Below are 19825 nucleotides of genomic sequence, written 5' to 3' on the forward strand. Positions count from 1 at the left end.
ACAATCAAGAAATGACTCGGGTCAAGTTAGCCTTGCAAAATCCACTATCTTCGGCTTCGTCGGTATGACCAAACTGGTGGTATCTGTTCGGGGAGTTTGCAAGGTGGGTCTCTGTTTGTTCTGGATTTTGAAAGAGGGGTCCCCTTTCTGGTGGCTCTGTCAGTGGGGCTCCCTCACCTTCAGACTTGCTGAGTCCTCAGGCCCAAGGGCCGTGGTCACAGTCTCCGTCATTTCTGTGGTTCTTGTTGATTTCATCCAGGGGATTGGTCCTAATGGGTACCATTCGGCACACCAGGAGTTGCCTACCGCATTTCAAACCCTGGAGAGTGTACAAGATACTGGAGAGGCCAGCATGATGACAGTAAGGGCAGCAATACCCGAGGACTGAAAAGTTCCCCGGAGCTGAGGTTCCCAGGAGCGAAGATGTCATAATTCAAATGCATTAAATGGGTTATATTTTTTTAAAGTTATTTTTCAAAAGCATGCATAATGTCTTAACAGTCGCATCGCCCAACAGTTGCTTAGGACAGGGTGAACTTGAGGGTGTTGGCCAGTGCCTCAGTTGGGCTCCATCTAAATCAGGTCTCTATACGACGCAAGCGAGCAGGTGGTTTAACGACAGAGATTTCTACGGCAACAAAAGAAAAAGGTTAATACTTCAAGCAAATTACAAATTCAGTTTCTGAGTTTGGAGAGTGGCCAGTTGAGTTTGCAGACGTCGGGGTTGGAGACTCTTCAGATGAGGCGAGAGCAGGGCAGTGGTGATCTGACCTGTTTCTCTGGCTTGCGGCATGAATGTGCCTGGGGATCTTTCCAAGCAGTCACACGGCCCCAGGCACGGGTCGCTGTCCACACACGAGCTGTTGTGCTGAGCTCTCCGAAGTTGACATCGAGTTGTCCAGCGTTGGGCAAAGGATGGTTTTAGTTTCATAAAGATTCCAAGTCCAGAGAATGGGAGAATTGGAAATGTTAGTTTGGAAAATTCTAGCCAAATTTTGGAGGAAACTGGAAGAATTCAGGATCCAGTCCAGATTACAGGTAGAAAACAAAATCTCAGAGACAAGAAACAGCACTAGAATCTGATATCCACAAAGATTAATTATCGAAGCCTATTTTTCTCTCTGTAATCATCCCGATTTCTATCAAAGATAACCACAGTAAAACTAATTTGCTTGCAAATTAAGACTGTTTCCAAATACTTGGTATGATTATTTACATAAGTACACAGGAATAGTGATTGATCACATAGGTGCTTTTCAAAAATGTTTATTTGTTTTTGAGAGAGAGAGAGAGAGAACAGGGGAGGGGCAAAGAGAGACGGAGACACAGAATCTGAAGCAGGCTCCCGGCTCTGAATCCGAAGCACGCTCCAGGCTCTGAACTGTCAAGGCAGAGCCTGAAGAGGGGCTCAAACCCGTGAACCACGAGATCATGACCTGAGCCGAAGTTGGATGCTTAACCAACTGAGCCACCCAGGCGCCCCCTTATAGGTGCTGTTAAATCTACTTTGCTGGAATGTTTCATGAAGGAACTCAGATTAGACTTTCAAAAGCATCTCCAGGCCAGGAAGCCAAGCCAGTTTTGTCTTGTTATAGGGAGAACAGATTATTTTTAAACTTATGCAAACACACATATTGTCATGAAAAATAAGAATATTTAATTAAAAAATAAAACAATTTAAAAAGAGAATAATAAGAGTTTCTAATTTCTGGAGGAATGGGGGGAGGGGGAAGAAAAATGTTTCAACCTTTGTTGCAAAGATACACTTTACCAAACTGTTGTGAGTCATAGATAACTTCAGACAGAGGAGAAAAAGGATCCTTTACATCTGGAAAACAAGACATTAAAGAACAAGCAACGTTGTAAATGAAGTCGTCCAAATTACAGTCATCTCTATCAGTTTGTTCAGTGTTTTGTAATTAACAAAATTGTTTTGCTTCATCTTGAGTTAGCGGCTTTATGACTCAATCAGTTTTCCATTAAAGTTTCAGAAATCCTCACTCAGTTCAGTGCTATGGTCTTGAGGTTTTCAGAGAACCTGCATTCTGGACTGCTTGTTAGGGTTGTTCCCATGAATGTCTTTGTAAAGGAAGCATTTTTGCAGGAACGTTTTTTGTGAAAGCATCAGAATAAAACAGTAAGTGTCTGTAAATGGCAAAAGGCTTATAAATGGCCATGGTTAAAGATGTAGTGAGAGTTCATTATAATGCCTTTGACAAGGAAATTTGGTTCTTATTTAAAAAAAAATTTTTATGTTCATTTTTGAGAGAGACAAAGAGAGAGAGAGAAAGAGCAAGCAGGGGAGGGGCAGAGAGAGAGGGAGACCCAGAATCTGAAGCAGGTCATCACAGAGCCTGATGTGGGGCTCGAACTCACGAACTCTGAGATCATGACCTGAGCTGAAGTTGGATACTCAACCGACTGAGCCACCCAGAAGCCCCAGAAATTTGGTTATTTTATGTGACATACATTTTAAAACAATAACCTGAATTATGACTGATAACATTATAGCAAGACATGTCAGACTTTAAGAATTTCATAGAAATTCTGGAACGCTTATATTACTAACATATATTTATACAGATATCAGCTAAAGACTTCGTTTTTTATTTGACAATGCTTCCCATGGAATGTAACAAAACATAATTTGTTCAGCATCTCTTTTATAAGAAGAGGGAACAAATCTTTTGAGATAGTCTAGGGATCCTTTTTAAAATCCCAAAGTTCGTTTGGGGTCAAAAGGACTTCGTTTAGAATTTGATATGTGAGAAATTTGTCAAAAATATCCAAAGGTTTAAAACACGTGATCAAACAGGATCAGAGTTCACTGTGAAAACAGTAAAGTACTTAGTTATTCATTCCTACCAAGTGACAATTAAAATTTCAGAGGCAGGTACAGAAAGTTACAGAGTTGCAAAAATGAAACTCAGTTCTTTTAATACAGAGGACTCAGTTATTTTCCTACCTAATCCAAGACTTGGTAAGGACAAAGCACATGAAATTATTTTCAAAAAATACAGAATCTTTGCTTTGCAGGCAAAATACATTAAAAGTACAGAAACACCTTTGTTTACAATTTCTTGTTAGGGGCAGACTGACAATCTAAAAAAAATGTGATTTTAACAGCAGAAACCAAATTCTAATTTTGTACCATGTACTTTTGATATTAAAATTCTTTTTTTTAATTTTTTTTAAATGTTTATTTATTTTTGAGACAGAGAGAGACAGAGCATGAACGGGGGAGGGGCAGAGAGAGAGGGAAACACAGAATTGGAAGCAGGCTCCAGGCTCTGAGCCATCAGCCCAGAGCCCGACGCGGGGCTCGAACTCATGGACCGCGAGATCGTGACCTGAGCTGAAGTCAGACGCTTAACCGACCGAGCCACCCAGGCGCCCCCCCCCTTTTTTTTTTAATTTTAAGTGGGCTCCACGCTCAACACAGGGCTTGAACTCACAACCCCGAGATCAAGAGTGGCATGCTCCATTGACTGAGCCAGCCAGGCTCTCCTAAAATCCTTTTTTTTTTTTTTAAGTTAAATAAATCCATTCCAATCTTAGCTTGACTTCACATTAAATTCCTTTTTCAAGATCTCTTTCCACAAACCTGCAACATTCGTTAACCATTTAGATCTTGTCCTATCTTTTTCCCTTCTTATTCTGGAACACTCATTTTAATTCAAGACAAAATTACTTCCTTTCTCCCTTACCCCCCCCCCAAAAAAGAAAAACCAAAACCAAACCAAACCAAACAAAACAAAACAATAACAACAAAAACCCATCTCCTTCATACCTTATTCAAAAACAAGAGAGAGAAAATGGAATGCATTCTTTGATTGGCAAACAGAAGCTGCTAAAGGACAAAATGACTCCAAAACACAGCTCCAAAAGGGTCCTTACAGGATGCAAATAGAGAGTCTTGCACACAAACACTGGCCATCTGAGCAGGCATGCACAATAAATTTGGGCAGCTTAGAACCTAAGAGAGAGAGCTCAGATTCGAGAGACTCACCTTCACTCTTCAGGGTCGACAAGAAAGTGGTGAGCTCAGTGGGCTCTGTGGGTGCCAGGGTCTGTTTGCTCAGCAGCCTCGGGGTCTGTGTGTGGGGTGGGGGTGGGGGGGCTGTCTTCTGTTTGAATCCCACTTCTGACACCATGAAACGTCAAAAGTCCCTATGTAACAGAAGTAAATAAAACCAACGAATGGCCAAAGCTGTCATTATTGAGTTTGTTGTGTATACACCAAAAAGACAGTTGGAAAATCCAGGAACACTCAAACCAAAACACGGAATGGGGCTCAGGGGGGTGTCCTTAAAGAGCAGCTTCTATGGTGGGAAAGCACAGTGTTCATTCTCCACAGGGATTGGTTTTCATATCAGAATTTTCCTAAGCGAAGGAATTGGCTAGTGGCCCTTTCACATCAACCTCGGAAAAGAGTAAGCTTTGCTTCTGATTTTCAGAGGCACAGCAAGAAATGACTTGGGTCAACTTAGCCTTGCAAAATCCGCTACCTTCAGCTTCGTTGGTATGACCAAACTGGTGGTGTCTGTTCAGGGAGTTTGCAAGGTTGGTCTCTGTTTGTTTTGGATTTTGACAGTGGGGTCCTCTCTCCAGCTCTGTCCTCCACCTGGGACAGGACCAGGCTGCTCTCTCCTGAAGGAGCTGGGCCCTGATCTGAGACCAGAACATCCTTCCATGCCTGCCTTTGCTGGGCCTGTGTTTCCCCACTGAAACCATGAGCTGGGGCTTCAGCTGGGCACCGTTCCCCAGGCTCCTGAGTTTCTGAGACTTTCACAGAGGACGTAGGTCAAAGCCACTTATCACCATTTTACCTTGCTGTCTTTCCTATAATGGAGAAGAATCCTCCTTATCCAAAGAGAAATTCCTGGGGATGTCTAAGGCCCGGGGTGGAGGCAATGCCAGGTGCCCTTCCCTCATTTGCAGGGCCTGCTTGCCCTCGGACAGGGTGGTGGGCACTGTGATGCATTCACTCATCTCCTGTGATAGACACCGCGACCCTGAGGCTGGCCCTAGCGTCGAGCGCCCTGTCCTCGGAGAGCGAGCGTACTCCAGCTCGACTCCCTTTGTCTCCCGAGGGCTCTGATGGGGCTGAGGGCCTGCGCGCCCGGCCACCTGGGAAGTAGGTGCTCAGGGAGAAGAGCAACGAGGCCAGGGAGCGCCGTTGTGGGCAACAGGGGTGCTCCCGGGCAGGCTTCCTCAACCGGAGGACTGTCACTACGCGGGGCGCACGACACCTGTGGGCACAGGTGCAGGCGCGGGGGCGGCGAGCCGGCGGCTCCCGCAGCCGCAACACTGCGGGATCCGGAACAGCGACTCGGGTGGCGCGCGGGGCAGCGGTGGACGAGGGGCGGGGCCTAGGGGCGGGGCCTAACCATGGGCGGGGCCGGGGGTCGGGCCGGGCGGCGGCGGCGCGCGGTGGGCGGGGCCGCGGGCGGGCGGGCCGGGCGGCGGCGCGCGGTGGGCGGGGCGGCGTGACGCGCGCCGACGCCGATCCCGGAAGCGGTGTCAGATGCTGGGGAGCCGGGCGGGCGGGCTGGCGGCGGGCGGCGGGGGGGACTTGTTGTTCTTCGCGAAGTCGGAGCCCCAGCGCGCGGCCGAGGCGGCGGCCGAGAGGAAGCGCGAGAGTGAGCGCGAGCGCGAGGAGAGCGCGTGCCCGCGAGGAGCCGCCGCGCGCCCGCGCCCCCCCGCGCGACGCCAGGTGAGGAGCGGCCGCGTCGGGCCGGGCCGGGGGCCGGGGGCCGGGGCGGGGGCGGGTCGGGGCCGCGCGCCGCTGAGTCACCGGCGCCTCGGACCCGCGGCGAAGTTGGGCGGGACCCCGAGACCCCGGCCCGCGCACCTGCCGTCAGGTGCCCAACCGCGAGCGCGCCGCGCGGGCCGGGGCTTTTCTTTCTCGGGCCCGGGAGCGCGCCCCCGCCCCCCGCCCGCCCCTTGTCCGAGCCGGAGGCGGTGCCCCCCCCCTCCACCCCGGGGGGGCGGCCTAGGGAGCCCGGACGTTCCTGCGGGCCCGGCGCCCCTGCCCTGCCCTCCCCACCTGCTTCGCCTTTAGCGCGCGGAGGTCCGCTGCGAGGCGGGAAGGCGGGGGCGAAAATACACGGCCACGTGCAGGGGAGCGCGTGGTCGCGCAGGGCCCACCCGGCCGCGTCCACCTGGGTGCTTCCGCCGGCTCAGCCGGTGCTGCCCTGCCCGGCGGTGGCTTCCACCCGCGCTCCGGGGGAGGGGGCGGGAGGGCAAGGAGAAGGGGACTCATGACCGATGTCACGTTCTGAGCAGCTGACCTGCCAGGGGTTCCCCGGAGGGAGGCCCTGATGTGGAAGCTTTGGGTGGGGAGGGGGACAGGGCGAACGTGTCCCTTCTCCCGAGCCCCGTGGTTCTCAGTTTTCTCATCGGTGAGTGGGGGGCTCCATCTCCTCTAAGTCGGACCGCTGTGAACCCTCTAAGTCGGGTTCCTCTGTGATCCTGGCGCGTTCGGGACACAGTGTGCCAGGGTGCCGGCTTCCGCACACCTTTCCGGGAGCCTGGGGAGGGTACAGGAAAGGTGTCTCTCTCCACCTAGGTCTCCCTTAGGTAAAGGAAACCGCTCTGCCTGCTGTCTCTGATCGTACTGCTCCTCGCCACGTGTTGTGGCGTCTTTTGACAAAGACTCCACATTGGTGGAGTTGGTGTTTGGGGCCGCTGGAAGTTCCTGCTCTCCGAGCTGTGTTAATGATTATGCTGCTGTTTACCTGTCGTGCCGCTCTCGCGGCCGGGGCAGAAGTGCTCCCCTGCCAAATGAATTGTCAGTGTGGAAGATCGGGCCACCTTCCCTCACCAGGTGCCGGCCCGGGAAGCTCCCTGGTCTCCAACACCCACGCCCCACACAGCAGATAGAGTCAGTGGGTTCCCGCAAGCGTGGCTTGGGTGTCCCTTCTTCCTGCCCCTTCTCCCTTATTGGCCTCGGTGAGGATTTGCCCTTACAGCCCTCACTGCACAGGTATCTTGATAAAGCGCAGCCGTGTGCCGGGCCGTCTCAATCTGCCGCCTTCTGGGGCTGGGCTCTTTAAAGAGCGTCCGTCTAAGCAGGTGGGAGGGGTCCGGAAGCTGACGGTGGGCTGTGCAGGTGGGTGAGACTCACTGGCCAGCCTCTCTCGCTTTGCGCTTTGCGGGTAGCTGACATCTCTGGAGGACTTCCCTTCCCAGGGCAAACCAGTGGGAATGCTTGAGTTTGAGCTCCTTAGAGGGGGTCTGCTTTTAGAACTTAACGAGGGGATCTCTCCTGGTTCCAAACTGAAGTTTACTAACTCGAAAACACAAAGCAAGTCTTCTCTCCGGAGCGCACTTGCCTTCCGCGCGTGAACGGAGCTGGACTTTAAGGGACGCGTTCCAAGTTCAGCCTCACTCACTTTCAAGGTGGTTGCTAAAAATGGGAGTTGAATCGGGGCTCCTCGGGGAAGTTGGTTCCGGGGCTCGCTGCGTTCCAGCCCCATCTCCAGCGCCCGGGCTGTGCTGAGCGAGGCCGCTTTCCAGAGGTTCTCCGCGCCCCTGTCCACCGCGCTGTCCCTCTCGGGGCTCCGGTAGCTGAGAGTCTGTTTACCATCTCAGGCGGCGGACAAGTCCTGCCCGCGTCCTGGCTGTTCCCGAGTCTAAAGGTTTCTGGAGTGGACTTTCTGGCTTAGGGTCCAGTCCACACGGGAAATGGAACCCGGGCAGCTGTGAGCGTTCTCTGTATGGCTGTTCCTCGGAGCAGTAAACAGTGACTCACCCTCCCCTCTGCTCCCCGCCTCCCTGCTCCCTGCTCATGGAAGATGCGCTGCTCCTGTGTTTACTTTTGCTTTTTGTCCGTCATGTTTCCTCTTTCTTGCAGTTTCAGGAAATTGAAAGTGTTGTCTTCAAATCATAGAACTTCAGGACGGGTAGAAATGAATGTAGGAATCGTGTCACACACATTACCCCCCCCCCCCCCCCCATTTTACCCAAGGACACCAAGCCCGAGGCCTCGGTACCTGGCCTGCGGCCGCGGAGTCTAACATCCGGGGTCTGGGGTGGCACCCTGCCTGCTTTTCTGTGCTGCCTGTCGGCTGTCCTGGATGAGGGGAGGCTGGAGAGGTATTGAGGTGGGGCGCCCAGACCCCGCTGCCCTCGGGTGCGGTGCTGACGCATGTCCCCAGGCAGCGTGCCTTTCACTGGCCGGGGGGTGCGGGGAGCAGGTGTAGGTGAGAATGTCCCCCGCCCTCCATCCAGCAAGGGAAGCGAGCCTTGGACGGAAAGATCAGGACCAAGTTTTGGGCACGGCCCTCGATGGAGGCTCTGGAGAGGGTGTCTGCCTACCACAGGGAGAGCAGGAGGGGGCTTCGGTGAAGCAAGGGCTGGGGAAGGAGGGTGGGAGCCCAGCACAGACAGAGGGGAGGCTTGGAACGCAACAGGTGGTCCAGGCAGTGAGGGGCTCAGGAGGGACTTCAAGCAGGGGGTTTTTCTACCACCTTGAGGCGCTGAGTTTGAGGGACCGCGGTCCAGACGGAAGAAGCTGGGGCCTGAGCCAGGGAGTCCTGGAGGGCCAAGTCCAGCAGGCCCGACTCAGCAGGTGGCCACGGAAGGAGGGACAAGGTCTTGGGGGCGACTGCTGCGTGAACGGCGTGACGGGTCATCACCTGAGCTGGAGACACAGGAGGAGGGCGGGTGTGAGGACAGGACACGTCTCTGGGGGCTGTCAGACATGCAAGCTGTCTCAGCCTGGCTGCACGTGGAGGTGGGGGCTGGTGGGACCCCTGGGCAGCTGTGGAGCGAACAGAACCCCAAAGGGGAGCTTAGAGACAGAAGGACCACCCAGAGGGGGGCCAGAGGAGTGGGGGGCCAGGGCGTGGCCGGGGAGGTGAGGCGCTCGGCCCGCTGTCAGCCTGGCAGATGCCTGAGTCACCTCTGGACAGAGCCAGGATGACACAGCTTCCTCGAACCGCAAACACAAGGTGACCAGACGTCCTCCGAGCCAGGCAGACAGTCGTGTCTTGCCGGAGGGCGGCCGGCCAGGGCCGGCCTGCAGGCTGGGTGTGGGCCGGGCTGGGGGGGGGGGGGCGCGGCGATGAGGGGCAGGACGCACCCCGACGTTGAGGGAGCCGGATGGGACACGGACACCCAGTGTCTGGGGTGGGCGGGGCGTGGGAGCCCTCCCGGTCCTCCTGGGGCCCGTCTTCGGTCGGGTGAGGCGTCAGCGTATGGGGCGCGCTGGCCGTGCTGACCTTTGCTCGCGGGGCAGGTGCGTCCTGTGGCGCTGGCAGGAGGGGCGCGCGGCACCCCTGGGACAGAGGCGGTCACGTCAGCGTGGCTTGTGCCTTTGGGGTTTGCACCCATCGGGGGAGCGCAGACGTGCTCCAGGACAGAGCCCCTTTCCTCTCTGCCTGTTTGCCCCCTGCCCCGCCCCCCACCCTCCCTGGACCCGCCGCCCTGGGAGGCCTGGGAGAGCCGGCGTGGAACAGTCCTCTGGGAGGGCCGGGTGTAGCCGGCCGGGGAGCGGTGGGCGCCCTCACTCCACACTGAGCGGGAACAGGTGTTTTCTGAGACCCGCCCTGCTAGGTGCCGGAGCTGTGGCTTCCTGTGCACGTGAAGCTCCCCGTCTAGGCTGGTCTAACCGACCTAAGAGCCCGGTGAGACTCTAAACCCCCTTTTCTGCCACACCATCTAGACCCAGGGCCGTTTGGCTGCGGCCATTGCTGCCGTCAGCCACCTGGCTTTACCGGTGGAGAAAGCGTCCCCCCCGGGCCCTGAGCCTGGGTCCAGCCCCGCGAAGGCCGGAGCACAGTGGGGATGACCCGGGGCCGTGAGTCGCCCCAGATGAGCTGCGTCAGACGATGGGCGAGAGGTACACGTTTGCTGGGGGGGTAGAGGGGGTGAGATCCTGGCCTCTGGAAGGGCGGTCCCGTTGTTCGTGGGCCCCGGGAGGGAGGGCCGGCACCGGCTCCCTCACTCTCAACCGTGCCGTCCCCAGAGCCGGGCCCCGTCCGGGCTGCTGGCACGTGTCTTTTAGAGCGGTCTCTGCCTTAACCTCGTGTAGGGGCGCGTCAGAGCAAATTTCTGGCGTTGGGTTGAAAACCGACCTCTTTAGTTGGGGAAGTGGTCGCCTGAAAGGTGTTCCAAGTTAGAAGTGCTGACCGCGCAGACTTTTTGACCAGAAGCTTCTGGAGGGCTGTGGGAGACTGTCCGTGCTCTCACTGGGCGGACGGACAGGCAGGCGGGCACGGAGGAGGCCCACCCGCTCCCGGCCCCCCCACCCCCCCACCGGCTCCGGCCACTGAGCCGCTCCCGCGACTTGACCGGAGTTCAGAAGAGCCGGCGGAGAGCGCGGGCTGCGTGCACGGCCCGGCTGGCGTTGCCGTGACCGATGGTTGTGGGGCCCGATCCCCGGAGCGACCCCTCGTGAAGCTGCCGGGGGCAGGGTGGGTGATTTCTTACCCGGCGACGGGGCGTCTGGCCTGCGGCGGGAGGGGAGGGAGGCCGAGTGGCTGGTGCACCTGCCTCTCAGGCTGTGGCCTCTCACCCCGGCTGGGTCCCCCCCCCCCCCCCGAGTCTCAGAACACAGTTCTTCCTGTGTGCACTCTGGTGGCCGTGGAGGTGGCCCGAGGTGCAGCGGTTTATAAATACACGTTTTAGGGCAGTTGTTTTAAAATCCTTTGTTTTACGCACCGTCACAAGCACCAAACTTCTCTCTGAGACTGTTTCCAGAAGCTGCCGGGTTTTTGCCTTTCGTGCAGGAAGCGACCTCGGGTCACTACTGCATGTACCTCGTGTGGCTTGGGTAGAGGTGAGCCCTCGTGCCCTTACTGTCCACGTACCGAGGTCTCGCAGGAAGGGCAGCCGGGGCCAACCCTGCGCTCCCGGAGCCGGGCCCCTGAACCTGCAGCCCAGGTCTACGCGCCGCCTCTCGAGGCGGGGGGGGGGACACTCCTGCTTTCCGTCAGCCGGCGGAGACTTCCTGCGGGGCGGCTGCCTGAACAGGGGGCAGGAGCCAAGACCTGGTCCGCCCAAGGCTGTGGGGGGTCGTGTCTTCGAGCGCGGGGCCGTGGAGCAGTGTCTGCTCCTGCCTGGGGCTTGTTCACCTGGCCCGGGGTCTCTGGCTTCTGGAGGGTGCCAGTCCAGGCCCCCGGAGCCCTGGGGGTTGAGAGGGAAGCCCCCCCCCCCCCCCCAGTCAGGGCGTCTCCTTGAGTCACCTGCTCGGCTCCGCCGAGGCCTTTGCGAGGTGGACAGAACCTGGGGCCCCTGGTTCTGAGGCTCTCATTTCCAGAGGAAGAGCGTAAGGCCCACAGAGAGAAGAGCTTTGCTGGGTTTTTCTCCAGGTTCGTGTCTACGTTTACTCCTGTTCTCTCAGGCCTCACGTTGTTCTTGTTGGACAGAAGGTCTGAGAACTGCAGGAAGTCCCCGGAGGTCAGACCCCCACGTGGCGCCCTCCCGCAGAAAGGCATCCCTCCTTGCTTGGAGCCCAGGCCGGCCCGGGGGTCCCGCTTCTCCCGTCTCTGCCTGGGCTCTTGTCTGTGTCCTGCCCGCAGGAGGCCAGGCAGCTGGGCAAGGTGGGTTCAGAGCTGGTGGACTTAGGGCTTTCCCCAAGTGACCTCGACCTTGCAGACCTGCCAGCCAACCCTCGTAGGTCTGTGTGGAGGGGAGGACGCAGAGTCCAGTCCTGTGTAGCTCCTGCTTACCTGGGCCTCCCCGCCTCGCGCGGTCACGGAGGGCAGGTCCCCAGAGGGGGCGGGGCGTACCTGCCCTGAACGCAGCGCTGTGGCCCGGGGTCCTGGCTGAGCTGGCCCGTCATGGGCGGGGCGGGGGGGGGGGGTGGGGGGGGAGGCACAGAAACCCCTGTCTGGTCGGGGGTCTGAGCGGAGGTCCCTCCTCCGCTGGAGCCGGGCGGGCTGGGCGGTCCGTGCAGGGTGGGAGGGCCTTGGGTCTGTGGGAATGTGAGCTCCTCGCTCTGTAAACAGGCGTGACTCACCACACAGCTATGCCCTGGCGGCCCAGGCCCTTGTGCGCTGGCTGACGTGTGCTGGAATGACACCCGGCCACCCCCTCCTGCTCCCGGGGAAAAGTTTCTCATGGCTCTCCCCGCCGCCTGGCTCCTGCTGGCCCTCCAGGTGGCTTCTCTAGCATGGCTTTGACCCCGGGACCTGGAGGGAGGGGCACTCATCAGGCCCGCCGTGCCCCTGCAGATGCTGGGGGTCAGGCCGCTGTCAGGAAGCAGCTCCTGTCTTCCTGCTGGGGTCACCCCACGCTGTAGTGCGTCTGCCTCCTGCGTGTGCGTGGGTGGCGCGGAGGAGCCAGAAGCCTCCTGAGGGTGCACCTGGCCCCGGCCCTGCTGCTGTCCTGCTCTCCATCATCCGTCGTCAGTGCCTGGGACAGTGGCCGTGTTGCCAGAGGCAACAGTGAACCAGGGGGTTCGGTGGCCCGGGTGCTGAGACCTGAGACGCCTGCTAGTGGGAGGCAGGTGGGCTGTTGGGGGCGCGTGGCGTCTAGGCTGTGCTGTAGCAAGGGTCCTGGGGCTGTGGGCGAAGGAGGGGTGGAGACCGTCCACCCGAGCCCCACTCACCCCAGGGTGAAGGCTTTGGTGCGGCTCCGTCTCTGGGGCCCGGGTTCCCCCCCTTCCCCCATGCGTTTTCTGATGTTCTCTCTGCTCAGTTCACCTTGCCTGGCGTTTGGAACGTGGACCCTGGTTCCTAAGCCAGCTACAGAATGTGCCAGCACGTCTAGAGCCCGGGCCCTCCCGCCCCCCACCCCAGCCGCCGGGACCCACTGGTTTGTTTACTGTCCCACAACCTGTGATGTCTGCACCGGCCTGCCCAAAGCCATTGTTGCTGTGGGCTTCTCTGTTTCCATGACGACCATCAGGGGCTGGCTACTTCCCAAGGTCGCCATGGCAACTATCAGAGGGGAATCATGCTTGGGATGCTTTGGCTGGCTTTTTCATGAATGATTAGAATGTGTGACACAATGCAGACGCCAAAACCAGAAGGGCGGGCAGCGGCGGGGAGGGAGGGGGGCTGGCGGGCGGCGGGGACGGCTCCCGCCAGACAGCCGGTGAGCTCGCGCAGTAGCGGCCCCTACCTCCGGGATCCTGCGGGCCTCAGGTCAGGGCTGTAGGGCAGCCTAGGCGGGGGTGGTGATGTCACAGCTGCAGTGCCCTTTGCGGAGGTAGGTCTGCTAGGGAGGGTGGGGCTGCACCCGTCCCTGGGGGTGTGCTGGGCAAACGCAGGGGCTCCCCAAAGGGGCCCTTCCTCTCTGGAGCCAGACCAGGTCAGGAGTCACGGGGGCTCTTGCCCGGGCAGGGTGCCGTCCTGGGGGCCAGCGGTGCTCCTCGTGTGCCGGGTGAGGCCGTTCTCGGGAGGGGGCTCTGGGGCCGTGTGCTCTGGCCCTTCAACGTGGCGTCCCGTGCCTCGAGGGTGCGAGCGGCTCAGCTTAGGGGGAGTCGGACGGGAGGCAGTGGCCGCCCGGGCCCGGTGCCCCCCAGGCGGGTGGCTGCCAGCGTGGGGGCCGGGGTGGGTCTGGGTTGCTTCGTGGGCTGATGCTGGACTGGGCAGCGTGGCCGGGATGCCCACCCTGCGGGGAGCCCCCTCAGTCCCGGCTGCCTCCTGTCTTGTTTTCGGGGGGACGTGGACCGAGGAGCCGAGCCTCCTTGGAGCATCTCTGTGGTGGGGACGTCCCTGCTTCAGGTCACGTGCGACAGCAGCCGGCCCCGTCCCCAGCCTGGCCAGAACCTCACCTCACTCATTTCTGTTTCTTGTCTGATTTTCTAGATCCAGTTTCCAAGCCCTTCTGTTCGGGTGACTGTGCCCAGGTTATGACGACTAATCCCAAACCAAACAAGGCATTAAAGGTAAGTGGGGTGGGGGTGGGCAGACCCCGTTTCTGCCTCGGGCTCAGGCTTGGGAAAGGTCCGTTCCGGCCCCAGCAGCCCCTCTTTCCCAAGACTGCCCTGAGTGTGAAGAGGGAGGCCCTGTCCCTTGCAGTCGGGTGGGGGCTGTTGGCCAGCAGAGCCGTGCCAGGGAGCTGGGGACAGGATTGGGGGTTGTGGCCTCAGGAGATGTGGGCCCTGGCGTCCAGGGGGGATGGCCTCCTTGGGGGGGAGTGGCAGGTGTGGATCCCTGCCTGCTAGGACATGCTCATCCCCGGCCCCCAGGGGTGGGCAGCGTGGCCTCCGTCCCGCAGTACCACCGGCGGGGCGCGTGTCAACCTCGGCACTCCTGCTCGCGGGGCCGGGTCCGACCAGCCCAGCGTGCTGCCTCCCCGGGCCCTCCCAGCTTCTGAGGCTGGCGTGGGCTCCCGGGTCGGCTGTCTCGTCTTGGGAACAGAGCTGGGTCTGGCGGGACAGGGGACCTCCGTGCATTCGTGGGCCATGCACGTCGAAGCCCCTTCCGAGGCCCCACTTTGTCCGAGGGGTGTGGAAGGACAGGCTGCTGTGCCTCCCTGCGGCTCACCTGCCTGGGTCCCCCGCTCATCTGCCTGGGTGGACCCCGCACACCTGCCTGGGTCGCCCCCGTTCACCTTCCTGGGTCCCCCCCCACCCCACCTCACTCACCCGCCTGGGTCCCCCTGCTCACCTGCCTGCGTCGGCCCCGCACACCTGTCTGGGTCCCCCCCCCGCCGCTGCTCACCTGCCTGCATTGGCCCTGGACACCTGCCTGGGTTCCCCGCTCACCTGCCTGGGTCACCCCCGTTCACCTTCCTGGGTCCCCCCCCACCCCACCTCACTCACCCGCCTGGGTCCCCCCCGCTCACCTGCCTGCGTCGGCCCTGCACACCTGCCTGGGTCCCCCCCCCCCCTGCTGCTGACCTGCCTGCATTGGCCCTGGACACCTGCCTGGGTTCCCCGCTCACCTGCCTGGGTCACCCCCCACCCCACCTCACTCACCCGCCTGGGTCCCCCCGCTCACCTGCCTGCGTCGGCCCCGCACACCTGCCTGGGTCCCCCCCCCCCCCCCCCCTGCTGCTGACCTGCCTGCATTGGCCCTGGACACCTGCCTGGGTTCCCCCCCCCACCTGCCTGCGTCACCCCCGCACCAGGCACTGGAGACTCACAGAGGGCTGCGCACGGGTGGGCCACAGCCTCGCAGGTTCTGGACGGCAGGTGGTAACCAGGTGACAGGCAGGCGTAGCGGGGCTCCCCGTCAGGGAGCCACCCGCGTTCTGCCGCGGGCGTGACGTCAGGAGGGCCCCCGCCCCGACGGAGGCGTGAGGGCCGGCTTGGGAGGCAGAGAGGGTGCCTCCGGGTGTTCCTGCTGCCCGGAACCGGGCTCTCGTCCACGCGGCCTCCGTTCCCGGGCAGACGCCGGGCCACCCTCCGGGGCCCTTCCCGCCACCCCCTCCTCCGCGCTGACCGCCCTGCCGCGCGGCCCCCGCAGGTCAAGAAGGAGGCGGGCGAGAACGCCCCGGTGCTCAGCGATGACGAGCTGGTGTCCATGTCGGTGCGGGAGCTGAACCAGCACCTGCGGGGCCTCACCAAGGAGGAGGTGGCCCGCCTGAAGCAGCGCCGGCGCACGCTCAAGAACCGCGGCTACGCGGCCAGCTGCCGCATCAAGCGCGTGACGCAGAAGGAGGAGCTGGAGCGGCAGCGGGTGGAGCTGCAGCAGGAGGTGGAGAAGCTGGCGCGGGAGAACAGCAGCATGAGGCTGGAGCTCGACGCGCTGCGCTCCAAGTACGAGGCCCTGCAGACCTTCGCCCGCACCGTGGCCCGCGGGCCCGTCGCCCCCACCAAGGTGGCCACCACCAGCGTCATCACCATCGTCAAGTCCGCCGACGTCTCCTCCGCCTCCGTGCCCTTCTCGGCCGCCTCCTAGTGGCCCGCCGCCGGGAGGGGGGCGGGCGGGGCGGGGCGGGGGGGGGGGGTGCCCGCCGGAGGGTCCGCGTCGCATGGACCCCTTAACGCCCCAGTCGAAGCGCAGACTCCCGGCGGGGACGAGGCCGAGGGTGCGGCCGCAGATGGGGTCTGGCGAGCCCGCGGGCCGCACGCCTTCACGCACGCGCACGCACGCACGCGCACAGCCGGCCCTCCCCCGGGCCCCGCCGGCGCCGGCGCTCTCCAGAAGGTCCCCGGGGGCGCGTGTCTTGCGCCAGGGGGCGCCGGGGCGTATGGAGGGAAGGTCCTCAGAAGGTCGCCGGCCCTGTGGCCCGGATGGGAGGGGCTCTGTCTGCCACCCCTCCCGAGAGTGGCCTGTCGTGGTCCAGCGGCCGGTGCGGGCACCCCCTCCCTGCCCTGACTGAGCTCTGGGTGCCTGGGGAGGAGCCGTTTGTCCCCGGTGACGAACAGCACCCTGACCCTGCTTCAGCCCCACCAGAGGCCCGCGCCCCGCGAGGCAGAGGGAGGGGGTGCTGCTCTAGGACCGCGCGCGCGCGCGCCCGGGAGCGCGCCTGCCGTGACACCCGCGTGCCGGCGGCACGGGGCCTCGGAGGAGCGGGTGGGTCCGGGTGGTCCCTTGGGGGCCTCCGGGGTACACGTGCAGAGTTGCACGAGGACTCGGGAATTTCCCCTCTGTTGGAGCGACCCCGGGGAGGTCCGCTGCGGGGAGCTGGCCGGGAGCCCTGCGCAGGGAGGGCCGGCAGGCTCCGAGGCGGAAGTGGAGCTATCCCTGCCGGGCAGGTGGGAAGTCGGCGGCGGCCTCGGGAGTGGGCTGTGGTCCCCCTGCCAGAGTGACCGGTGGAGTCCGAGGGTGAGGAGGGTGTGATGGCCAAGGAGGTGACGCTAGGCACCGGGCCAGGACCAGCCTTGTGGGGGCTCCTGGGTGGTCTGTCGGTGCAGAGGACAAGGGGACGCGGCCACCTTGGTGCTTATTCCTCGCCTGAAACTTTTACCTGCTCTTTCTTTCTGACGCTTGGAGCCCCTGATGACCTCGGTGACCTTTGCTGGGGCTCCCGGCTTCCTCTTGGCCTGTCCCCCGCCACCTAGGGAGACCCCCAGCGAGCTGCAAGGCCCCTGTGCAGGAAGAGGCAGACTGGGCGGGACAGACGCCGGAGAGCTCCCTACGGAAGACGTCTGGGTCTCTCCGGCCGCACTGCCGTGCGGCCTCGGCCTTGGCCTTGTCCTGGGGGAAGGTGAGGGGTCTGGGGCGTGCTGGATCCTTAAGGAGCAAAAGGCCCAGTGTGTAAAAAAAAAAAAATTAAAAAAAAAAAGCTGTCGATACCATAGCCATGGTAGGTAATCCACATTGGATATCAATAAGGACCACGGGGAAATATTTAAAAGAGAGAAAAGTATATATATATATAAAATTATATACACATTTTATCGTACAGATTTTTCGTAACTTTTTTCCTGTTTTTACTGTAAATCCCTAATCGAGCAGAGCTGCGGTTGGAGTAGGGGGGTGGGGGCCGGGGGCTGTCGCCGCTGCCTGCTGCCCTCGGGAGTGCTGGCGCCCTGCATGCCCTCTCCCCCGCTCCCCCCCCCCCGCCCCCGCCCCTGCCCGGAGGGGGCTTCTGTCACCGCCCGGGGCACCTCGCCATGCCTGCCCGCTCCTGGGGACCAGGGGCCGGGGAAGGAAGACCGGAGCATTCTCTCGTGCCTTTCCTTTCAGCTCGTTGAGATTTCATTGTCCCCGTTTTAATATATGGATTTGTTTTATTTAAAAGGCAAGGATCTCTGTTCCTTGGGTTTGTTTTCCTGATTCTTGTGCTTCAGACTCGGGGTCCTTCCCGAGGGAGGCAGACTCTGTCCTCCCAGGGGGCAAGGCCTCCCATTTCCTGGCCTTGGTCACTCAGCTATTCCATTTCAATATTTATTTTTGTGCTGCTTTTATCATGGTATAAATTATTGAGAAGAGACCCCACGTCGTGGTCCTTGTCCGTATGACACGTGCCCTGCGCCTGCCCTGTCCCCTCACGGCCACCACCTAATTTATTGCTGTACATCTCTGCTGTGACGCTTTTGTACCTTTGCAATAAAGAGTTTTCTGGTTTCAGACCCGCCTGGTCTTGTGATTGGTGCTTTGGGCCGAGTCCTCGAGTGCAGGGGCCGTGAATGTGCTGGGCCGCTGCACCCCCCCCATCCCAGCCCCCGACCCGGTCGCCCTCCCCTGCGATGGGTCTCCTTGGCTGCGGGGTCCGTCCGGTCAGCCACGGTGCGTGCAGGGGGTCAGGCTGGTAGAGCTTGCCAGCTGGCCTTCTGAATGGTGGGCACCGTTCCTGAGGGTCCCATCCACCGAGACCAGGAGCCCCCCAGCCCTTAGGCAGCCCTCCCTCTCCAGCTGGGGCTGCTCCCTCCCACCCCCCCGGTGGCCTGTGCCCCCGTCTCAGGCCAGGTCTTACTGGAGGTGGGGAGAAAGACGTCCTGCCCGGGGTGGGCAGCGAGGTGCCCTGCCTGGTGGCCTAAAGTAAGTGGAGTGGAGGGCCCATCCTCTGGGGACGCTGTCCCCTCCTCACCGGTCTTCCATTCCCACTGTTCCTCCAAGGGGTAGACGTGTCCGAGCTCAGCCTTAGCTGCTGACGGAGGGCGGGCTGGTGGGTGCGGCCTTAGGGTCTCCAAGCCCCGCCAGCCCTCCTGCCACACCTCTGCCTGAGCTGACAGGGTGGCTCCTGCAGTCACTTGTGGGCAGGGTGCTTCAGCGCCTTGGCTTTAACCTCTGAGTGACGGAGGGCCCGTTCCCTCCCCTTTCTAGCCGAGCGCTCCCTTCTGTGAACTCGGCAGGGGGCCGAGTGTGCCAGCACGATGGGGTCACCATGGCCCACGGCTAAGCCAGACGCCCCCGAAGCCCGGCCTGTGCCTCCTGCGAGAGCCCTGGGGCGGCCAGGTGACCGCAGCTGGCAGCAAGCTTGTGGGTATGAGCTGGGGAGGCATGGACCCCAGCCCTGTTCCGGGCCCCTGGGAAGTAAGAGGTACCCCTTTGCCCCGCCCTGGCCACCCACGTCTCCAGCCTGCCTCCTTGGTGTTGGATTGTCGGGGTCATTTCCCACATAAGAGCACGGAGGCCAGGATAAGTTAGATAAGCCGGCCGCTCCTGGCCCTGTGCGGTGGGGCCCAGAACCGGAAGCCGGCCCTGCTGTCCTAGGTGGTGAGACGTGCCTCCTTCCGCTCCTCCTCCAGAGCACCCAAGCTCCCCCCTGGCAGACGAGGCCAGTGAGGGGGTTGCAGCGGCTTTGACCTTGAGGCTCTGTGCTCCCCTGTGGGTGTCCAGGAGAAGCGGGGTCTGGTCTGGGCAGAGGTGTCTGTAGGGGCTGGACAGGTGGGAGAGCTGGCCTTTGGGAAGCTGGTCTGCCTCCTGCCGGCTCTGACCTCAGGCAAGTGGCTTAACCTCTCTGGGCCTTCGTCACCTTCCCTGCGGCTGTCGTGAAGACTAAGTGGTCCCACAGTGGGTGCTCGGTAAACGTGGACTCCCCTCACCCCAAAGTGCCAAGCTGACCAGGCTGCCCCCAGTGCACAGGCCTGGCCCGAGGGCGCCCCTGCAGCCAGGAGCCCGCAGTGCGTCTGGTCTTTTGAAGGGGGTCTTGGCCCACTTACCCTGTGCACATAGCCTTAGGCACCTTGGGCCCTAAAGGGGTGGCCCTTCCCAGGCACGGGCCTCTAGGGCAGCCCCCTCCTTCGCTCATGGTGGGGCTGGCACCGTGTCTCGCCTCCTCCAGACAGCCTCCAGCCGTGGTCCACAGGTCTCTGCAGGAGGCGCCACGCCTGTCCCCAAACCTGCTGACTGCAGCCTGTGGGGCCCGAGCTGGGCGGACTCTGGTCCGCCAACTGCAGAGGGCATGATAAGGCGGGTGGGGGCCTCGCTCGGGGAGGCAGCCTGGCCTATCTTGTCGGGCAGCCCATCCGGGCCCTTGGAGAGGCTGTGGCCTTGAGTCCCGTGTCTCCAGGCCTAGGGAGCAAGGAGGC

The 19825-nt window shown here is 60.9% G+C and overlaps 1 protein-coding gene and 2 long non-coding RNA genes across 9 annotated transcripts; 1 reads left to right on the forward strand and 2 right to left on the reverse strand.

Annotated features, from left to right (window-relative positions):
* Window positions 1-440: 440 nt before the first annotated feature.
* On the reverse strand, window positions 441-6435 carry LOC131501275 (uncharacterized). Its single transcript, XR_009256733.1, has 2 exons — window positions 6294-6435; window positions 441-4170 (listed from the first exon to the last, which is right to left on the reverse strand). It is a non-coding gene; the product is annotated as an uncharacterized LOC131501275 (long non-coding RNA).
* Window positions 5516-15834, forward strand: MAFK (MAF bZIP transcription factor K). 7 transcript variants are annotated; one of them, XM_058711149.1, is made up of 3 exons: window positions 5516-5716; window positions 13764-13843; window positions 15369-15834. In XM_058711149.1, the coding sequence occupies exons 2-3, from the start codon at window positions 13808-13810 to the stop codon at window positions 15801-15803; spliced, it is 471 nt and encodes a 156-aa protein (XP_058567132.1). In that variant the 5' UTR covers window positions 5516-5716; window positions 13764-13807; the 3' UTR covers window positions 15804-15834. The 7 variants fall into 7 exon arrangements, with proteins under 7 accessions (XP_058567132.1, XP_058567135.1, XP_058567131.1 ...); XM_058711152.1 differs by lacking the exon at window positions 5516-5716 and adding an exon at window positions 6469-7114; XM_058711148.1 differs by lacking the exon at window positions 5516-5716 and adding an exon at window positions 9451-9847.
* Window positions 7272-9410, reverse strand: LOC131501277 (uncharacterized). Its single transcript, XR_009256735.1, has 2 exons — window positions 7998-9410; window positions 7272-7896 (listed from the first exon to the last, which is right to left on the reverse strand). It is a non-coding gene; the product is annotated as an uncharacterized LOC131501277 (long non-coding RNA).
* Window positions 15835-19825: the final 3991 nt, after the last annotated feature.

This window comes from Neofelis nebulosa, chromosome 18 (genome assembly GCF_028018385.1).
Source record: "Neofelis nebulosa isolate mNeoNeb1 chromosome 18, mNeoNeb1.pri, whole genome shotgun sequence".
Classification (NCBI taxonomy): domain Eukaryota; kingdom Metazoa; phylum Chordata; class Mammalia; order Carnivora; family Felidae; genus Neofelis; species Neofelis nebulosa.